This window comes from Oreochromis niloticus, linkage group LG7 (genome assembly GCF_001858045.2).
Source record: "Oreochromis niloticus isolate F11D_XX linkage group LG7, O_niloticus_UMD_NMBU, whole genome shotgun sequence".
Classification (NCBI taxonomy): domain Eukaryota; kingdom Metazoa; phylum Chordata; class Actinopteri; order Cichliformes; family Cichlidae; genus Oreochromis; species Oreochromis niloticus.
The window spans coordinates 50,762,578-50,782,232 of record NC_031972.2 but is presented as its reverse complement, the minus strand read 5'-3'; the positions used below and the strand labels follow the sequence as shown (position 1 = coordinate 50,782,232).

The window sequence follows — 19,655 nt, the reverse complement described above, 5'->3', positions numbered from 1 at the left end:
CAAATGAACTGAATCTTTTCTTCAACAGATTTGATTCATCCATGAGGCAGTCTTCAACATCGGCTGCAGACTCACCCACCCCCACTGCTGCTCCACCTCTGACACCTCAGACACTTCACAACTCCTCCATTCACCTTGCTCACTCCTCCCCACCCCCAACAACAGCATCCAATACACACTCATCACAAGGCTCCAGCCTGTCTCTCTCAACCACCCAGGTTAGGATGGAACTGAGGAGGATTAAAGTCAAGAAGGCAGCGGGCCCAGATGGCATCAGCTCAAGGGTCGTCAGGTCCTGCGCGGACCAACTGTGTGGGGTGATGGAGCACCTCTTCAACCTGAGCCTGAGGCTGGGGAGAGTCCCACAGCTCTGGAAAACCTCCTGTGTTGTACCAGTGCCAAAGACTTCACGCCCCAAGGACCTCAACAGCTACAGGCCAGTGGCTCTGACATCCCACCTGATGAAGACCCTGGAGTGGCTGGTCCTGACTCAGCTTCGGCACCTGGTGAGCTCATCATTGGACCCACTTCAGTTTGCCTACCAGCCTGGCATTGGAGCGGATGATGCTGTCATTCACCTCCTACATCGTTCCCTTGCTCACCTGGAGACCGCTGGGAGCACTGTGAGAATCATGTTCTTTGATTTCTCCAGTGCCTTCAACACCATTCTTCCCATGGTCCTGAAGGACAAGCTGGAGAATTCAGGAGTGGACCATCACCTCACAGCATGGATACTGAACTACCTCACCGACCGACCACAGTATGTGAGAACTCAGGGCTGTGTGTCGGACAGGGTCGTCTGCAGTACGGGGGCCCCACAGGGAACGGTTCTGGCTCCGTTCCTCTTCACCATCTACACTGCAGACTTCTCCCACAACTCCACCCAGTGCTTCCTGCAGAAGTTCTCTGATGACTCTGCAATAGTCGGCCTCATCACTGATGGGGACGACAAGGAGTACAGAGGACTGACTCAAGACTTTGTGGACTCGTGCCAGCTGAACTACCTCCAGATCAACGCCAGTAAAACCAAGGAGCTAGTGGTAGACTTCCGCAGGCACAAACATCCTCCACTGAAACCACTGAATATCCAAGCTATGGACATCGAGGCTGTGGACAGCTACAGGTACCTTGGTGTTCATCTGAACAACAAACTGGACTGGACTCATAACTCAGACGCCCTCTACAGGAAAGGGCAGAGCAGGCTGTACCTGCTGCGGAGACTCGGGTCGTTTGGAGTGGAGGGCCCACTCCTGAAGACCTTCTATGACTCTGTGGTGGCCTCAGCCATCTTTTACGGTGTGGTCTGCTGGGGTGGCAGCATCTCTGCCAGGGACAGGAAGAGACTGAACAGGCTGATCAGAAGGGCCAGCTCTGTTCTAGGATGCCCTCTGGGCCCAGTGGAGGTGGTGAGTGACAGGAGAATGGTGGCTAAGCTGTCATCCCTGATGGACAACATCTCCCACCCCATGCAGGAGACTGTGACAGCACTGAGCAGCTCCTTCAGTGGCAGGCTGCGGCACCCACGGCGTGGGACGGAGAGATTTCGCAGGTCTTTCCTCCCCACTGCTGTCAGACTCCACAACAAAGACTTAAACTGATCAAACACACACATCCACACATGTGCAATAACACAAAGTGCAATAATCGTTTCTGGCATCGTTGTATTTTTACTCATATAGCATTTGTATTCTATTTTTATCTTATTGTATATTTTATTCTATTTTATTTTACTGTATATAGTATTTTATTTTATTCTATTCTATTCTGTACAGTTGTGTACTGTATTTATTCTTATTGTATTCTAATTTTTGCTTCATAACTTTTGCACTGTCCACTTCCTGCTGTGACAAAACAAATTTCCCACGTGTGGGACTAATTATCTTATCTACAGGGAGTGCAGAATTATTAGGCAAGTTGTATTTTTGAGGAATAATTTTATTATTGGACAACAACCATGTTCTCAATGAACCCAAAAAACTCATTAATATCAAAGCTGAATGTTTTTGGAAGTAGTTTTTAGTTTGTTTTTAGTTTTAGCTATTTTAGGGGGATATCTGTGTGTGCAGGTGACTATTACTGTGCATAATTATTAGGCAACTTAACAAAAAACAAATATATACCCATTTCAATTATTTATTTTTACCAGTGAAACCAATATAACATCTCCACATTCACAAATATACATTTCTGACATTCCAAAACAAAACAAAAACAAATCAGCGACCAATATAGCCACCTTTCTTTGCAAGGACACTCAAAAGCCTGCCATCCATGGATTCTGTCAGTGTTTTGATCTGTTCACCATCAACATTGCGTGCAGCAGCAACCACAGCCTCCCAGACACTGTTCAGAGAGGTGTACTGTTTTCCCTCCTTGTAAATCTCACATTTGATGATGGACCACAGGTTCTCAATGGGGTTCAGATCAGGTGAACAAGGAGGCCATGTCATTAGTTTTTCTTCTTTTATACTCTTTCTTGCCAGCCACGCTGTGGAGTACTTGGACGCGTGTGATGGAGCATTGTCCTGCATGAAAATCATGTTTTTCTTGAAGGATGCAGACTTCTTCCTGTACCACTGCTTGAAGAAGGTGTCTTCCAGAAACTGGCAGTAGGACTGGGAGTTGAGCTTGACTCCATCCTCAACCCGAAAAGGCCCCACAAGCTCATCTTTGATGATACCAGCCCAAACCAGTACTCCACCTCCACCTTGCTGGCGTCTGAGTCTGACTGGAGCTCTCTGCCCTTTACCAATCCAGCCACGGGCCCATCCATCTGGCCCATCAAGACTCACTCTCATTTCATCAGTCCATAAAACCTTAGAAAAATCAGTCTTGAGATATTTCTTGGCCCAGTCTTGACGTTTCAGCTTGTGTGTCTTGTTCAGTGGTGGTCGTCTTTCAGCCTTTCTTACCTTGGCCATGTCTCTGAGTATTGCACACCTTGTGCTTTTGGGCACTCCAGTGATGTTGCAGCTCTGAAATATGGCCAAACTGGTGGCAAGTGGCATCTTGGCAGCTGCACGCTTGACTTTTCTCAGTTCATGGGCAGTTATTTTGTGCCTTGGTTTTTCCACACGCTTCTTGCGACCCTGTTGACTGTTTTGAATGAAACGCTTGATTGTTCGATGATCACGCTTCAGAAGCTTTGCAATTTTAAGACTGCTGCATCCCTCTGCAAGATATCTCACTATTTTTGACTTTTCTGAGCCTGTCAAGTCCTTCTTTTGACCCATTTTGCCAAAGGAAAGGAAGTTGCCTAATAATTATGCACACCTGATATAGGGTGTTGATGTCATTAAACCACACCCCTTCTCATTACAGAGATGCACATCACCTAATATGCTTAATTGGTAGTAGGCTTTCGAGCCTATACAGCTTGGAGTAAGACAACATGCATGAAGATGATGATGTGGACAAAATACTCATTTGCCTAATAATTCTGCACTCCCTGTATAAATATATATATATATATAATTACCAAATTTTACAATACACATGGAGCCTTTCAAAAATGTATCATTTTTCTCTACCGAATTTACGTTTTTTTTTCTTTTGTAATACAAAGCAATATACTTCTCCATGTTAAAAAAATTACAGAGTAATTTGTTCTCTTTGCAGTAGCATATTTAAAGGAAACCATGCAAAACTGGGAGATAGATAAATAAAGGACTGTTTTATCATTAAACTTAGCAAAAAACAATTCCAATTTCTGTCATACATGATTAAGTGGCATATACAAGATATTGAAAACAATGACACATGAACTGAGTTGCATCCTTTTTATTGAATCAATGTTCATAAATGCTCTCCTTATATTGGCATTTATTTTGTAGACATTTAATGATTGCTTTAATAATATGGGAGGAAACATGTGTTCCTCATACACAGACTGGCTTATCACAGCAGTGTGAAGCTTCGCTTCCTGCGAATATGTTGTCCAGCAGCTGCGGTGCACTCTGTGTTTGTACAACCACACTCCTCCACATACATGTATGTGTAGGGGACCGTGTCTCCATTTGGGCAGACCAGGTCTACAGTGCGATTGCTGAAGCGTGTCTCCTTACAGCAGGAGCAAGAATGCTGCATAACTGCTGCTTCTTTAGAGTACCTGAATACAGAAGAGGATGGGTTCAATCAATACTGAAACTATATAACAGTATTTTTTAAAACGTTTCAGAGGAAATTAATTTTAAGGTTATCCTTACATGGTATAAGTGTTGCAGGATCCTTCACAATATGGCATATCTACCTCCTGGGCAGACGTACAGTTGTTGTGTGTAATATTGGTTTTCATGGACATGAACTTGCATGCCTTCTCCTTCTCCACACCTTTTCAAAAAAGATGCACAGTTAGCCTATTTTAATTTAAGTATCTTAAACCCAAAACAAACTCAAATGTTATACTCACAAATTTTACAACAGCCGTTTGCTGCAGTTTGAATTGTGCCCTACGAAGGAAAATATACAACAACGGCTAAATATACAAGAAAATATACAGCAACAAAAGTTGAACAACTTTTGATCACTCAGATGAATGCAAACAAGATGAATAATGAGAAAATTGATACTTACAGGTTCACACCTGCTCTTATTGAATACTGGGCAGACTGTGTGTGAAGTGCTTGTTGTTAAAATCTCACCATTCTTAACACAGGTATACTCATCACACCTATTCTCAGTTGGTGACCAGGTTTCTCCTTGCTGAAGATAATTGAGAGAGATATATATACACACACATATTTTTTTTAAACATAAATAAACATAATCATGTGGCCTTGCAGCCAACTTACAGACAAGAGTTGCTTGGCTCCGTTAATATTGACAACACAGTGTGTCTGCACACACTTCCCGCAGCATTCATCTGAACCAGTTTTCACATATTCATATCCCTGAAAGACAAAGAGAGGGGGCACATTTTGGTTGCCAAGTGCAATATAACAAAGCTACATCTACACTACACTGATATTGTTTAAACTGGGTTTTTCTTACCATGTGACAAGTTTCGTTACACTCCTGATCCTTACAGCTTATTACAGTAGAATTTTGTCCAGCCTCACAGGTACACTCCTGACATACAGACCCAGGAACTGAAGAACCAGGCTAGCAGATAAACAGAAAATAGCCGTACAGAATTATGTGCAGTAGAAATCCTTAAAGGTAAAAAAGGTGACCAAACATTTGCTTCTTATTTACCTGGTATTCAGTCTCATTGCGAACACAAACCTTTTTAGGTTCTAGGAAAAAGTAAAAAATGACCAAAGATAAGTGAAAGTGCTAATGTTGTCATTAGGTTATGCATCAATTTAAACTGCAGTCTTTAGTTTACCACATCTAAGTTCTGGACAGCATTTTCCCTTAGGAATACTGACAACTGGCTTTTTTCCAATTGAACAGGTCACATCCATGTCTGGGCAACCACCAGGTTTACACTCTGTGGAGATGATAAAACATTTATTCAGAGTCAAGAATTAACATCAGCCAACAGTAATCTAAACACATTAAACACATGATTGCCTTGATGCTACAAGTCTTACGGCAAACAGGGGTAGAACAGCAGGGATCTGATGGATCAGTTTGGTTGATAAGGACAAATCCATCATCAGAGCATTCTGTTATGTTTGGTTTGGGGCACTCCTTAGGCTTGCAAGTCACAGTCTTTGTGGATTCTTCACAGGTGCACTTCTGGCATTTGAGCTCAAATCTTTCATTGAACTGAAAGTCATATAGAAAGTAATATATACTGTGGTTTCATTTAATATTTCACATTTGTCTCTTGCAGCTAAGTAAAGGTTAGGATTTTAACTGAACATGAAATTAAGACTTTGCTCACCTCACGAGAATTACCCTCCGGATCAAGACATCCTGTTGAAACAAAATTATTTAATCTTAATTGTAATTAATTCCAAACATAATCATTAATTCACTGCATGCAGTAAAGCAATTTCTTATATTACAAGTCACTTAGAATTTCCTCCACACGTATAGATCCACACATATAGATCACAAGCATCACAATGTGTATTCACTGAAATGATACAACCCAGGCAATTATACCAAACTTACCACATGTTTTCACACATATGTTGGACTGTCTGCTGAAAAGTTTCATTCCATCAGGACAAAAACAGCCCTCAGCAGTAAAGTTCATGGTGGGTTCGTAAGAACTAAAATATTCAGACAGTGAGAAAAAGCATTAGCCCTTTTGACTATAATGGATTTTCAAAGCAAATATCACAAACTGTTTCCCATTGCTGGGAGGACCAAAACAAAAAACAAAAAAACACATGGTAGGGCTCCAGTTTGATCTATTAGTTGCACCAGAAAAAATGTGACCAACAATCAGGCAATTCTAAATTTGGCAAATCTTAACACTAGAATTTCACCAGCTTAAAAAAATAGAATAAATAACTCATACTGTGACCCCTCCCAGTTGTACCGGAACTGAACATGTGCAAGTGACATCTGCATGATATTTATGTGTTTCAACATCCCGAGTTTATTTCTTACATTTGTTCTTGTTGGTCATTAGCTGATATTTTACATTTCTGTGTAATGTCTTTAAAGTTGTCCGATCCTTCATGATAGTTAACAGGTCTGACAGCAGTTTAGGATAGCCTATCGGGTGTTTTTCTCTCTGCATTTGTTTTTCACTGCAAGTGTAAAGTATTTACTAAAATATTTATACACTAAATTGCAACATTGTTTGTGAAACTTCACTGTCACAGCAATTATGGAATTTGTACACCTTTGAAAATCTATAAATACAATATAGAGGCATGAGCAGTTTTACTGGTTGATTTGAGCCCCACATAATAAAGATTCTTCTTTTTGTTTATTATCCTTCAGTCAGCCATCTCTAGACCCAACAGTCTTAGCTAATTATAGGCCAATCTCCAACCTTCCTTTCATATCAAAAATCCTTGAAAGAGTAGTTGTCAAACAGCTAACTGATCATCTGCAGAGGAATGGCTTATTTGAAGAGTTTCAGTCAGGTTTCAGAGCTCATCACAGCACAGAAACAGCTTTAGTGAAGGTTACAAATGATCTTCTTATGGCCTCTGACAGTGGACTCATCTCTGTGCTTGTCCTGCTAGACCTTAGTGCAGCGTTCGATACTGTTGACCATAATATCCTATTAGAGCGATTAGAACATGCTGTAGGTATTAAAGGTACTGCACTGCAGTGGTTTGTATCATATCTATCTAATAGACTCCAATTTGTACATGTAAATGGAGAGTCCTCTTCACACACTAAGGTCAACTATGGTGTTCCACAGGGTTCGGTGCTAGGACCAATTCTGTTTACATTATACATGCTTCCCCTAGGCAGCATCATTAGAAGACATAGCATAAATTTTCACTGCTATGCAGATGACACCCAGCTGGCTTCATCTATCCATGAAGCCAGGTAACACACACCAATTAGTTAAACTGCAGGATTGTCTTAAAGACATAAAGACCTGGATGGCCACTAACTTTCTTCTTCTTAATTCAGATAAAACTGAGGTTATTGTACTCGGCCCTGAAAATCTTAGAAATATGGTATCTAAGCAGATTCTTACTCTGGATGGCATTACCTTGGCCTCCAGTAATGCTGTGAGGAACCTTGGAGTCATTTTTGACCAGGACATGTCCTTCAACGCACATATTAAACAAATATGTAAGACTACTTTCTTCCATTTGCGCAACATCTCTAAAGTTAGAAATATCCTGTCTCAGAGTGACGCTGAATAACGAGTTCATGCATTTATAACTTCCAGGCTGGGCTACTGTAATTCATTATTATCAGGATGTCCTAAAAACTCACTGCAGTCAGTACTCTTGCTGCAGCAAGAGCATATTTCTCCTGTTTTGGCTTCCCTTCATTGGCTTCCTGTTAAATCCAGAATTGAATTCAAAATCCTGCTCCTCTCATACAAGGTCTTATCTTAAGGACCTTGTATTACCATATCACCCTATTAGAGCACTTCGCTCTCGCACTGCAGGTCTGCTTGTTGTTCCTAGAGTATTTAAAAGTAGAATAGGAGGGAGAGTCTTCAGTTTTCAGGCCCCTCTTCTGTGGAACCAGCCTCCAGTTTGGATTTGGGAGACAGACACTATCTCTATGTCTGTGAAGGTTCTCAGTCATCCAGGTCATCGTAGACTAAGGAGCTTGGAAAGAAAAAGCGTCTGGACTTCTTTGAGTTGCTTGAAGACATTTCACCTCTCATCCGAGAAGCTTCTTCAGTTCTAAGGGTCAATGGTGGAGAGTCCCAGATTTAAACCTAGTGGGAGATTCCCCCCAAAGGGGGACAAAGGACCCCCTGATGATCCTCTACCTAATCACATGAGCCAAGGTGTGAAAGTGGGTGTGGGTCCTAATCAGCCAGAGTTTCGGGTGAGCTCATTGTGAAACCTGGCCCCACCCTATCATGTGATTTCCTGAGGTCAGATGGCCCAGGATGTGAGTGGGCGTTAAGGCTCCTTAGTCTACGATGACCTGGATGACTGAGAACCTTCACAGACATATTGCCGTACATTTTGGGAGGAACACCCTTCAACTGGTGCGGGAGTATGAAAGGGAATCAAGAAAACTAGCGGATTATAGGAACCATCTCCGTTTCAACCTGAGATGCAGACAAAGCAGAGTTGTTCCCAAGAGCCTGCGCCTTGGATCCACTGTCAGGGGACACAGAGCGGATTGATTCTACGGAGAGCACAAAATCAGCTTCTAAGTGAAAGGATAAGACAGGTCCATTTCACTATAGATGCCCTCCAGAGCAAGATTAGCCAGACGCTGCAGGAACTGGAAACCCTTCTACCCTCTCCAATTCTAGAAGAGGTTTACAAGTTTGTGGACAAGGCTCAGCGGGCCCAACACTCTAAAGGAAAAGAAAGACAACGCAGGAAATTTCACACCTTGCTTTCGAAAACACTCACTCCTCAGTCTGAATCTACACAACTCAGAGAAGAACACACACCTGAGGACAGTCAGGAAAAATGGGTGAAGAACCAGACTGAACCTGAAAAGAAAGTATTAGCCAAAGGACTCAATTTTGCCATTGTTCCGCAACAGTTGCCCATAGTGGACCTCATCACAGCCACAGAAACTGAAACTGAAACAGAAACAGCCACTTCACAAGCGCATGGCACAACATAGAAGAGCCACCTCCACGGGACAAGACTCAGCAGTTCATCTGCATCTAAAGGACAAAGGTCACTCTTTCGAGGATGCCAACGTTCACATTTTGGATAGAGAGGACAGATGGTTTGAAAGAGGAGTGAAAGAAGCCATTTACGTCCACTGTGAGCGACCATCTTTGAACAGAGGCGGTGGTTTACGACACCAACTGTCTGCCATCTATAATCCAGTTCTGAGATCCCTTCCCAGATGCCTTAATGCCCACTCACATCCTGGGCCATCTGACCTCAGGAAATCACATGATAGGGTGGGGCCAGGTTTCACAATGAGCTCACCCGAAACTCTGGCTGATTAGGACCCACACCTGCTTGCACACCTTGGCTCATGTGATTAGGTAGAGGATCATCAGGGGATCCTTTGTCCCCCCTTTGGGGGGAAACTCCCACTAGGTCTAAATCTGGGACTCTCCACCATTGACCCTTAGAACTGAAGAAGCTTCTCGGATGAGAGGTGAAACATCTTCAAGCAACTCAAAGAAGTCCAGACACTTTTTCTTTCCAAGCTCCTTAGTCTTGACACTATCTCTACTTTCAAGATTAGGCTTCAAACTTTCCTTTTTGCTAAAGCATATAGTTAGGGCTGGACCAGGTGACCCTGAATCCTCCCTTAGTTGTGCTGCAATAGATAGGCTGCCGGGGATTCCCATGATGCATTGAGTTTTTCCATTCCAGTCACCTTTCTCACTCAGTATGTGTTAATAGACCTCTCTGCATTGAATCATATCTGTTATTAACCTCTGTCTCTCTTCCACAGCATGTCTTTATCCTGTTTTCGCAGCAGATGGCTGCCCCTCCCTGAGCCTGGTTCTGCCGGAGGTTTCTTCCTGTTAAAAGGGAGTTTTTCCTTCCCACTGTCGCCAAAGTGCTTACTCATAGGGGGTCATATGATTGTTGGGTTTTTCTCTGTACCTATGAAGTGCCTTGAGGCGACTTTTGTTGTGATTTGGCGCTATATAAATAAAATTGAATTGAATTGAATGTTATAATACAAATATGTTTACATCTGCATCTTACATTCATGTAACCTCACTGTGTGTAGCATAACATTATTTAAAATGGCATCACAGTGTTTATTATCCTCTGATTAAGAGCAGCATTGCTCAAAATGTGACATACCTTTTTGCTTCCCTCTGCTAGCTTCTGCCCATCTTTGTGTGGATCTGCCTGTAGTTTCTTAGTTAGTTTAGGTAATATAATTAGGCAAAAAAAAAAAAAGGTCTGGTGACTCAGTGAATAAAAAATATCATGCTGAAGACCATGCCACAAGCAAAAAGCAATCAGTGATAGCAGTAACCTAAAAGTGCTGCATCATTCAAACACATAAGTGTGTCAATCACACTATGAGAAGACTAAATTCAACCTGGAATGCTGTTCCCAATCTAATGGACCCTATATATTTAAACTAAGGGGTCTTTAACAAAATAAATAAATACATATATTTAGTGGCAGAGTGTTGCTTAGAGTTGTATAATCAATGTCATGTTGGTAGAGGGTTGATCCTTAGGAGTCTGCAAAGACTTTGTGTGCATTCCAGAGTGTTCTGGCATTCATGTGATTTACATGCCTAGAGGAGGAGCACCACCATGTGACATGATCACATGAGGTGATCATATCTGGGAACTTTTCTGGCATAAATGACCCCCCCCCCCCCCCCCCCCCACACACACACACACACACACGTACACACAAATGGGGTGAAGCGAAGGAACGGCGCTTGTTGCGGTTCTCTCCCTCATATATGAGTAACACAAAGAACTTTGCCAACCTATTTCCTGCTTACTGTGTCAAATGTTTAACTGCTCCTCAACCTCCTTTAATAATGACAATACTTGTAATAAGTGTAACTAGACAGGCCCCTGAAAGTAGTTTAACCACTATTAGCTCTCCTCCAACAGATTGTCCAGAGCAGCTGAGAAAACAGGGCAACCCATTTATGTTTCAAATTGTTTTACCTCACTTGGAAACAGACAAACAGAAGACAGAGATACCTTGAAACCATAGTCTATTGTCTTCCAGGGGCCAAACTGAAGAAATGCTGAAACAGGTGACTAAGGATAAACTCTGATTTTGTAAAATGATAATTCATGGCAACATTCATGTTTACATTTACAATTATGGATCATATAGCAGTGGGAATATATTTCATTATTACATTATTGGGAATATATTTCATTATTGCAGATATATTTCTGAAGGAGTTGTAAAGCATATAGCATATAATTCCTCCACTTCTTCAGTGCCATGTGCCAACCCAGTGCAAAGCAGCTACCTAAATTCCTCTCACAGAGGCCCATTATCTTGTTAGTGATGTTATGTCTTCACTGTATATGATAGCTTTGGGAGAAAAAGCTCAGTTTTTCAGTGCATTCATCAGAATCTCTAGTCTGGCTGCTTTTTGTTGTATAATTTGTAGAGTAATACAAACTGAACGAGCAGAAAAATGTAGCTTGGTTATGAATGCTTCCTAGTTTTCACTTAGCTGAATACTGCTTTTAAAGTTCTGGTAAAAAAAAAAAAAAGGATTGACTGCACTAATGTTAATATTAGCTCGGTTATTTTGCTGGTTCTGTTTACTAGTGTCGGGTGGCCAGTGTACCAGATGTTGCATTTAATTTAGCCCTCATTTTATTTACAATCCTTCATAATAAGACAGGAAATGTGAAAAGGTATAAGGATGTAATGGTACTCCAAACATCAAATGACAGAAATTTGATATCGACCTTTGAATCATAAAGTCCCAGAACATTGAATAATGAATATTGAGGTTCTGATGTTATGTTTAGAGTGCCTTCTGAGTTTTTTTTAAAGTTCTAGTTCCTAGACCTTGTTTAATAATTTAGTTTCCTTCTTCCCTGCCTTGTTGTGTCTGATTAGTCACAGCTGTATTTCCCTCCTCTGTCTCATTCCCTTGTTATCCTTTGCATATTTAGGTCCTCTGTTTCCCTCTGTCCATTGTCTTCCCTCATCTTGCTGTGCATATTTCCACCATGCTCCTCATTTCCCTCGTCACTCACTGTTCCTACTTTTAATTTCTAACTTGTTGTTTCCAGTTCCAGTTTCTTAGTTCCTAGTTTGAAGTGTCCCAGTCTGGTTTTTTTCTTGGTTTTAGTGTACAAATTTTTTATAGCAAAAAAAAGCTGCCTCTTTTCGTTATCTGTGTTTGAGTTCTGCAATTGGATCCTCATCCTGCCTGCCACAGCATTCACCTTGACAAATTCAGACATACAGAGAAACATACAATAGCACATACATCCATCTCTGCATCATCTATGGCATTGCACATAACCCTCTGTTGCGGCTTACCTCTCGAGCCACAACCACCCTCAAGTACTTGATGTAATCCCTGGTTGCTCCAATCTCTATGCCAAATTATCCTCAATCAAAATACTTAACTGAAGTTACCTATGGTGTGTTTATCAGAGTGTGTGTGAATGTTAGAAAAGAAAACACTTAGATGAAGAAAAGGAATGTGTGTTTGAATGAGTCATATTTACTTGAGTATTTGAGTACTGAGTGCAAAAGCGCTTTATGAAAAGCAGTCAATGTACATGTCTCCCCTGTCAGTGATGTCTCCTTGTTTCAGTGCGTCCGTGTCTCTGTGACTGTGTTATGTTTTGTTGTTTTACTTTGATAGTCTTGCGTCCTTTGTTAATGTTTTCAGTTTTGCTTCCCCTTGGTCTCGTCATGTTTCATTACTCCCAGCTGTGTTTCCCTCCTGTTTTCTATCTCCCTTGTTCTCCGTATCTAACCCCTATGTCTTCCTCTGTTTGTTGCTGGTTCATCTGCATTCCTCCTGTGTACCTTTCTGCAGGTTCTGCGTTTCTTGTTGCTGTTTTTTTGTTTTATATTTCAAGCCCAGGCTTTTTCTTCCTTTGTATTATTTTGTAGTTGTCCCCAGTTTAGGTTTGGCTTAGTTGTGTCGCTGACATTTTCTGCTTTTGTTTGTTTTTTGTCCCCAGTGTAAATAAAGCTCACTCACAGATAAGTCCTGGTCAAAGTGACTCCAAGTTTCCTTACAGTGTTACTGATTATTGTATCTGAGCTGAGGACTAAATCTGTTTAAAAAGTCAGAATTCTGACAGGAACTCTGAGTAAGGCCCAGGTTGATGATGGTTTGAATCAGTAACACTGTAAGGAAACTTGGAGTCACTTTGACCAGGAAATGTGTAGAACTACTTTATTGTCCTCAAACCCTTCTTTAGATTTGCTGCAGTAGGAATAGTCTGCTTGTTGGCTTTGCCTTATACCACGAGTATCTCTTGCTCACTGAACTCTTTTCACTCTCTCTGTGTTTATATACCACTCTGCATTTCATAATCATAGTTTTTATTAATCTCTGACTCTCGTCCACGGCCCGTCTTTTGTCCTGTCTCCCTCTCTTCACCCCCTAGTTGAATGAGGCAAATGTTGTTTTGCCATAATCCAGCACAACTACAGAGTGTCTTCTCTGTATTATTTTAGGGTCGTTACCTTAAAATTCAAAGTGCCTTGAGGCAAATATTTTTTTAGATTTGGTGCTATGTAAATTGAATTGACTATGACCCTACGACCCATTGGAAACTAATACAAATGCTTACATAAACTTCATAAGAATTAATTTAGAGCTGTGTAGTTTCCAAAGTCTTAGATGTTTTATTTTTTTAAAGCATTTCCTCTAATAAACACATTCAGGAGTCACTCTGAAATTTGTTTCAGTTTTTAAGATTAAGGATATTTTTCTAATTTGTTGCTTGACACTTTACACACATGCCATTTCCATTACAACTTACTTGTCTTCACAGGTTGGCTGATCTGCAGGACCACAAGCCTGATAAACCTGGTGTGATGGGCAGTGACTGGCTGTTTGTGAAATATAAAAACAAATCTTTTTTTAATATACATCCTGTTAAACCATTTTGTTAAATAACATGTACCATAGCCTGTTTTATCTCCTAAATACTATAGGATAACAAAAAAATTCCTCAAACAAGCCAATGAAATTACAATTAAATATTGCAAGCTTTCTTACCACACAACTTTTCTGTTTTAGTGTGGTTCCTCCAGTAAACGCAAACTCCAGCACGAGCACAGGCTGCTGCATAAGTTTGCAAACTTGTGCACAGCACTTCTGTTTTGTTAACATTGCTGCTATCAAAAATGCAACCCTTGTAGAAATTCTTTGGCGAGATAATAGGATGGCACTCTGCAAAGAGACTGTAAAAAAGAAAAGAAAAATATTGTGTTTTAAATGCAAACAGAATGGAGATAATCTAGCAGAATAGATTGGATAATGTCTACCTGCTATTAAGCAGCTCACAAATGCCTGTTTTGTATAGAGGTGGTGGTTCTGGTGCACTTGTAGGTTTCGTAGGCGGTACAGTGCAATTGCCTTGGCCAGTATCTTTTGCAGTCCAGTTGTCAGCCATCGCTGCAAAACTTTCAGCAAGCTGACCTCCAGGCAACATGCAGTCATCACTCAGGTTATTGTTACATGTTCCTGACAGTAATTATAATACAATTAATATAGAGGTTTACCTCAAACCAAGGGTTAAGCAATGTGGCTACTCGAGAGAGAGTTCTTACCACAATGACCCTGGGTATTATTGCCGAAGTTTTTATATGGAAGATTAACACTGAAGCCAGTGCCTCCAAATGTAATGACCACTTCTAGTGATGGGATCTCCAAAACCAAGTCAAATCCTGAATTAATGATTGTAACACCATTTTGTGAATAGGGCAGTTTCAGACGTACTCCATTTTTCAGTGCCTATATCAGAAAACAGTGCCATAAAAAAAAATTAACAATGAGTGTTTCTATTTGTTGTTCTCTTATCTTTGAATGACTTTAGGCAAATAAAAATACTGTATAAATACTGTATACAAATACTGTATAACTACAGGTGCAAGAAAGAGCAAAGCAACAATAGAGAATCACTGGTCCTTGCTTTACCTCCAAATTTGATCTTCCAGTAAAGTTATGATTTGTCAAATTGAAAATTTGCGATCCATTTAAAATAATTATAGATCGAAGACGGGAAACATCTTCAGTGGAATCAAAAAACACATTATCAATGTAAATGCTTAAGTTATGCTTTTGATTAATTTCTTGCATTAAAACATAAGTGCAGTTCCCTTGATAATTGTAATAGAAGCCATCAAATGTAATGTAATGATGATTGCCCCATCCTTTGCATTCACCTGGAAAAAGAGGGCAAAAAATTAAAATCTGAAATTCATTAAAGTCATTAGAGTCAAGTCATTAAAAAAACAAAAAAAAAATAAAAACACTAACAAAATATACAAAAAAATACTCACAATCACAAGCATAATGTTTACAGCACTGGGACTCGTCATATAGAAGAACTGGTGTCTTTCCATTGCTGCAAGTTATGTTTTCATTGGTTGAACAGTGAAGAGGAACCATTTTAAATGTGTTGTTGCCAAGGGATATGGCCTTAGAACACGTGCAATTATGAAGAAAATCTGGTACCTGGTACAAATTGTGTGGGGGGTGGGGGGTGGGGGGATGTTGAAAAAACATTATTGCAAAACTACAAAAAGTATATGGCTATAAGATTATAAAATGAGGTTCAATCATACAAGAGTGGTTGGAGATATGGTAGTTCCAGTTATAATCCTAGTAGAAGCTGAAATCGTAGTTGGTGTTTCAGCTGTACTTGTAGAATGGATTGGTGTTGTTGATTTAGGAGTAGTACTTGGTGTTTCAGTTGTAGTTGTAGGATGGGTTGGTGTTGTTGTAGTAAAACCTGTTGTTGTAGTCCAGGGTGTAGTTGTAGAGTGAGTTGGTGTTGTAGTCGGTGTTCCACTTGTAGTTGTAGAATGAGTTGGTGTTGTTGTAGTCAGGGTTGTAGTTGTAGAATGAGTTGGTGTTGTAGTCGGTGTTCCACTTGTAGTTGTAGAACGAGTTGGTGTTGTAGTCGGTGTTCCACTTGTAGTTGTAGAATGAGTTGGTGTTGTTGTAGTAAAACCTGTTGATGTAGTCCAGGTTGTAGTTGTAGAATGAGTTGGTGTTGTAGTCAGGGTTGTAGTTGTAGAATGAGTTGGTGTTGTAGTCGGTGTTCCACTTGTAGTTGTAGAATGAGTTGGTGTTGTAGTCGGTGTTCCACTTGTAGTTGTAGAATGAGTTGGTGTTGTAGTCGGTGTTCCACTTGTAGTTGTAGAATGAGTCGGTGTTGTTGTAGTAGAACCCGTTGTTGTAGTCGGGGTTGTAGTTGTAGAATGAGTTGGTGTAGTTGTAGTCAGGGTTGCAGTTGTAGAATGAGTTGGTGTTGTAGTCAGTGTTCCACTTGTAGTTGTAGAATGAGTTGGTGTTGTAGTCAGTGTTTCAGTTGTTGTAGAATGAGTTGGTGTTGTTGTAGTCGGGGTTGTAGTTGTAGAATGAGTTGGTGTTGTGGTTGGGGTTCCACTTGTAGTTGTAGAATGAGTTGGTGTTGTTGTAGTCAGGGTTGTAGTTGTAGAATGAGTTGGTGTTGTAGTCGGTGTTCCACTTGTAGTTGTAGAATGAGTTGGTGTTGTAGACGGTGTTCCAGTTGTGGTTGTAGAATGAGTTGGTGTTGTTGTAGTAAAACCTGTTGTTGTAGTAGGTGTTTCAGGTGTAGTTGTAGAATGAGTCGGTGTTGTTGTAGTAGAACCCGTTGTTGTAGTCGGGGTTGTAGTTGTAGAATGAGTTGGTGATGTAGTCGGTGTTCCACTTGTAGTTGTAGAATGAGTCGGTGTTGTTGTAGTAGAACCCGTTGTTGTAGTCGGGGTTGTAGTTGTAGAATGAGTTGGTGTTGTAGTCGGTGTTCCACTTGTAGTTGTAGAATGAGTTGGTGTTGTTGTAGTAAAACCTGTTGTTGTAGTAGGTGTTTCAGGTGTAGTTGTAGAATGAGTTGGTGTTGTAGTCGGTGTTCCACTTGTAGTTGTAGAATGAGTCGGTGTTGTTGTAGTAGAACCCGTTGTTGTAGTCGGGGTTGTAGTTGTAGAATGAGTTGGTGTTGTTGTAGTCAGGGTTGTAGTTGTAGAATGAGTTGGTGTTGTAGTCGGTGTTCCACTTGTAGTTGTAGAATGAGTTGGTGTTGTTGTAGTAAAACCTGTTGTTGTAGTAGGTGTTTCAGGTGTAGTTGTAGAATGAGTTGGTGTTGTAGTCGGTGTTCCACTTGTAGTTGTAGAATGAGTTGGTGTTGTTGTAGTCAGGGTTGTAGTTGTAGAATGAGTTGGTGTTGTAGACGGTGTTCCAGTTGTGGTTGTAGAATGAGTTGGTGTTGTTGTAGTAAAACCTGTTGTTGTAGTAGGTGTTTCAGGTGTAGTTGTAGAATGAGTCGGTGTTGTTGTAGTAGAACCCGTTGTTGTAGTCGGGGTTGTAGTTGTAGAATGAGTTGGTGTTGTTGTAGTCAGGGTTGTAGTTGTAGAATGAGTTGGTGTTGTAGTCGGTGTTCCACTTGTAGTTGTAGAATGAGTCGGTGTTGTTGTAGTAGAACCCGTTGTTGTAGTCGGGGTTGTAGTTGTAGAATGAGTTGGTGTTGTTGTAGTCAGGGTTGTAGTTGTAGAATGAGTTGGTGTTGTAGTCGGTGTTCCACTTGTAGTTGTAGAATGAGTTGGTGTTGTTGTAGTAAAACCTGTTGTTGTAGTAGGTGTTTCAGGTGTAGTTGTAGAATGAGTTGGTGTTGTAGTCGGTGTTCCACTTGTAGTTGTAGAATGAGTTGGTGTTGTTGTAGTCAGGGTTGTAGTTGTAGAATGAGTTGGTGTTGTAGACGGTGTTCCAGTTGTGGTTGTAGAATGAGTTGGTGTTGTTGTAGTAAAACCTGTTGTTGTAGTAGGTGTTTCAGGTGTAGTTGTAGAATGAGTTGGTGTTGTTGTAGTAGAACCCGTTGTTGTAGTCGGGGTTGTAGCTGTAGAATGAGTTGGTGTTGTTGTAGTCAGGGTTGTAGTTGTAGAATGAGTTGGTGTTGTAGTCGGTGTTCCACTTGTAGTTGTAGAATGAGTCGGTGTTGTTGTAGTAGAACCCGTTGTTGTAGTCGGGGTTGTACTTGTAGAATGAGTTGGTGTTGTTGTAGTCAGGGTTGTAGTTGTAGAATGAGTTGGTGTTGTAGTCGGTGTTCCACTTGTAGTTGTAGAATGAGTTGGTGTTGTTGTAGTAAAACCTGTTGTTGTAGTAGGTGTTTCAGGTGTAGTTGTAGAATGAGTCAGTGTTGTTGTAGTAGAACCCGTTGTTGTAGTCGGGGTTGTAGTTGTAGAATGAGTTGGTGTTGTTGTAGTCAGGGTTGTAGTTGTAGAATGAGTTGGTGTTGTAGTCGGTGTTCCACTTGTAGTTGTAGAATGAGTCGGTGTTGTTGTAGTAGAACCCGTTGTTGTAGTCGGGGTTGTAGTTGTAGAATGAGTTGGTGTTGTTGTAGTCAGGGTTGTAGTTGTAGAATGAGTTGGTGTTGTAGTCGATGTTCCACTTGTAGTTGTAGAATGAGTCGGTGTTGTTGTAGTAGAACCCGTTGTTGTAGTCGGGGTTGTAGTTGTAGAATGAGTTGGTGTTGTTGTAGTCAGGGTTGTAGTTGTAGAATGAGTTGGTGTTGTAGTCGGTGTTCCACTTGTAGTTGTAGAATGAGTTGGTGTTGTTGTAGTAAAACCTGTTGTTGTAGTAGGTGTTTCAGGTGTAGTTGTAGAATGAGTCGGTGTTGTTGTAGTAGAACCCGTTGTTGTAGTCGGGGTTGTAGTTGTAGAATGAGTTGGTGTTGTTGTAGTCAGGGTTGTAGTTGTAGAATGAGTTGGTGTTGTAGTCGGTGTTCCACTTGTAGTTGTAGAATGAGTCGGTGTCGTTGTAGTAGAGCCCGTTGTTGTAGTCGGGGTTGTAGTTGTAGAATGAGTTGGTGTTGTTGTAGTCAGGGTTGTAGTTGTAGAATGAGTTGGTGTTGTTGTAGTAGAACCCGTTGTTGTAGTCGGGGTTGTAGTTGTAGAATGAGTTGGTGTTGTTGTAGTCAGGGTTGTAGTTGTAGAATGAGTTGGTGTTGTAGTCGGTGTTCCACTTGTAGTTGTAGAATGAGTTGGTGTTGTTGTAGTAAAACCTGTTGTTGTAGTAGGTGTTTCAGGTGTAGTTGTAGAATGAGTTGGTGTTGTAGTCGGTGTTCCACTTGTAGTTGTAGAATGAGTTGGTGTTGTTGTAGTCAGGGTTGTAGTTGTAGAATGAGTTGGTGTTGTAGACGGTGTTCCAGTTGTGGTTGTAGAATGAGTTGGTGTTGTTGTAGTAAAACCTGTTGTTGTAGTAGGTGTTTCAGGTGTAGTTGTAGAATGAGTCGGTGTTGTTGTAGTAGAACCCGTTGTTGTAGTCGCGGTTGTAGTTGTAGAATGAGTTGGTGTTGTTGTAGTCAGGGTTGTAGTTGTAGAATGAGTTGGTGTTGTAGTCGGTGTTCCACTTGTAGTTGTAGAATGAGTCGGTGTTGTTGTAGTAGAACCCGTTGTTGTAGTCGGGGTTGTAGTTGTAGAATGAGTTGGTGTTGTTGTAGTCAG

The 19,655-nt window shown here is 41.0% G+C and overlaps 1 protein-coding gene and 1 long non-coding RNA gene across 2 annotated transcripts in view; one reads left to right on the top strand and one right to left on the bottom strand.

Moving 5' to 3' along the window:
• Nucleotides 1-3,765: 3,765 nt before the first annotated feature.
• Nucleotides 3,766-19,655, bottom strand: part of LOC106097887 (mucin-2) — a 31,292-nt gene continuing 15,402 nt past the window's right edge. The window contains exons 28-45 of the mRNA XM_019355917.1: nucleotides 15,759-16,066; nucleotides 15,474-15,648; nucleotides 15,109-15,356; nucleotides 14,742-14,925; nucleotides 14,457-14,655; nucleotides 14,188-14,372; nucleotides 13,949-14,018; nucleotides 6,064-6,164; nucleotides 5,831-5,862; nucleotides 5,535-5,712; nucleotides 5,327-5,431; nucleotides 5,194-5,234; nucleotides 4,990-5,100; nucleotides 4,791-4,889; nucleotides 4,573-4,701; nucleotides 4,409-4,448; nucleotides 4,206-4,329; nucleotides 3,766-4,108 (exon numbers count right to left, since the gene is read on the bottom strand). Of these exons, the coding sequence (XP_019211462.1) occupies nucleotides 3,898-4,108; nucleotides 4,206-4,329; nucleotides 4,409-4,448; nucleotides 4,573-4,701; nucleotides 4,791-4,889; nucleotides 4,990-5,100; nucleotides 5,194-5,234; nucleotides 5,327-5,431; nucleotides 5,535-5,712; nucleotides 5,831-5,862; nucleotides 6,064-6,164; nucleotides 13,949-14,018; nucleotides 14,188-14,372; nucleotides 14,457-14,655; nucleotides 14,742-14,925; nucleotides 15,109-15,356; nucleotides 15,474-15,648; nucleotides 15,759-16,066 (2,540 nt within the window). The 3' untranslated portion in view covers nucleotides 3,766-3,897. The remainder of the gene's footprint in view (nucleotides 4,109-4,205; nucleotides 4,330-4,408; nucleotides 4,449-4,572; nucleotides 4,702-4,790; nucleotides 4,890-4,989; nucleotides 5,101-5,193; nucleotides 5,235-5,326; nucleotides 5,432-5,534; nucleotides 5,713-5,830; nucleotides 5,863-6,063; nucleotides 6,165-13,948; nucleotides 14,019-14,187; nucleotides 14,373-14,456; nucleotides 14,656-14,741; nucleotides 14,926-15,108; nucleotides 15,357-15,473; nucleotides 15,649-15,758; nucleotides 16,067-19,655) is intronic.
• Nucleotides 16,700-17,165, top strand: LOC109200372 (uncharacterized). Its single transcript, XR_002060543.1, has 2 exons — nucleotides 16,700-16,762; nucleotides 17,024-17,165. It is a non-coding gene; the product is annotated as an uncharacterized LOC109200372 (long non-coding RNA).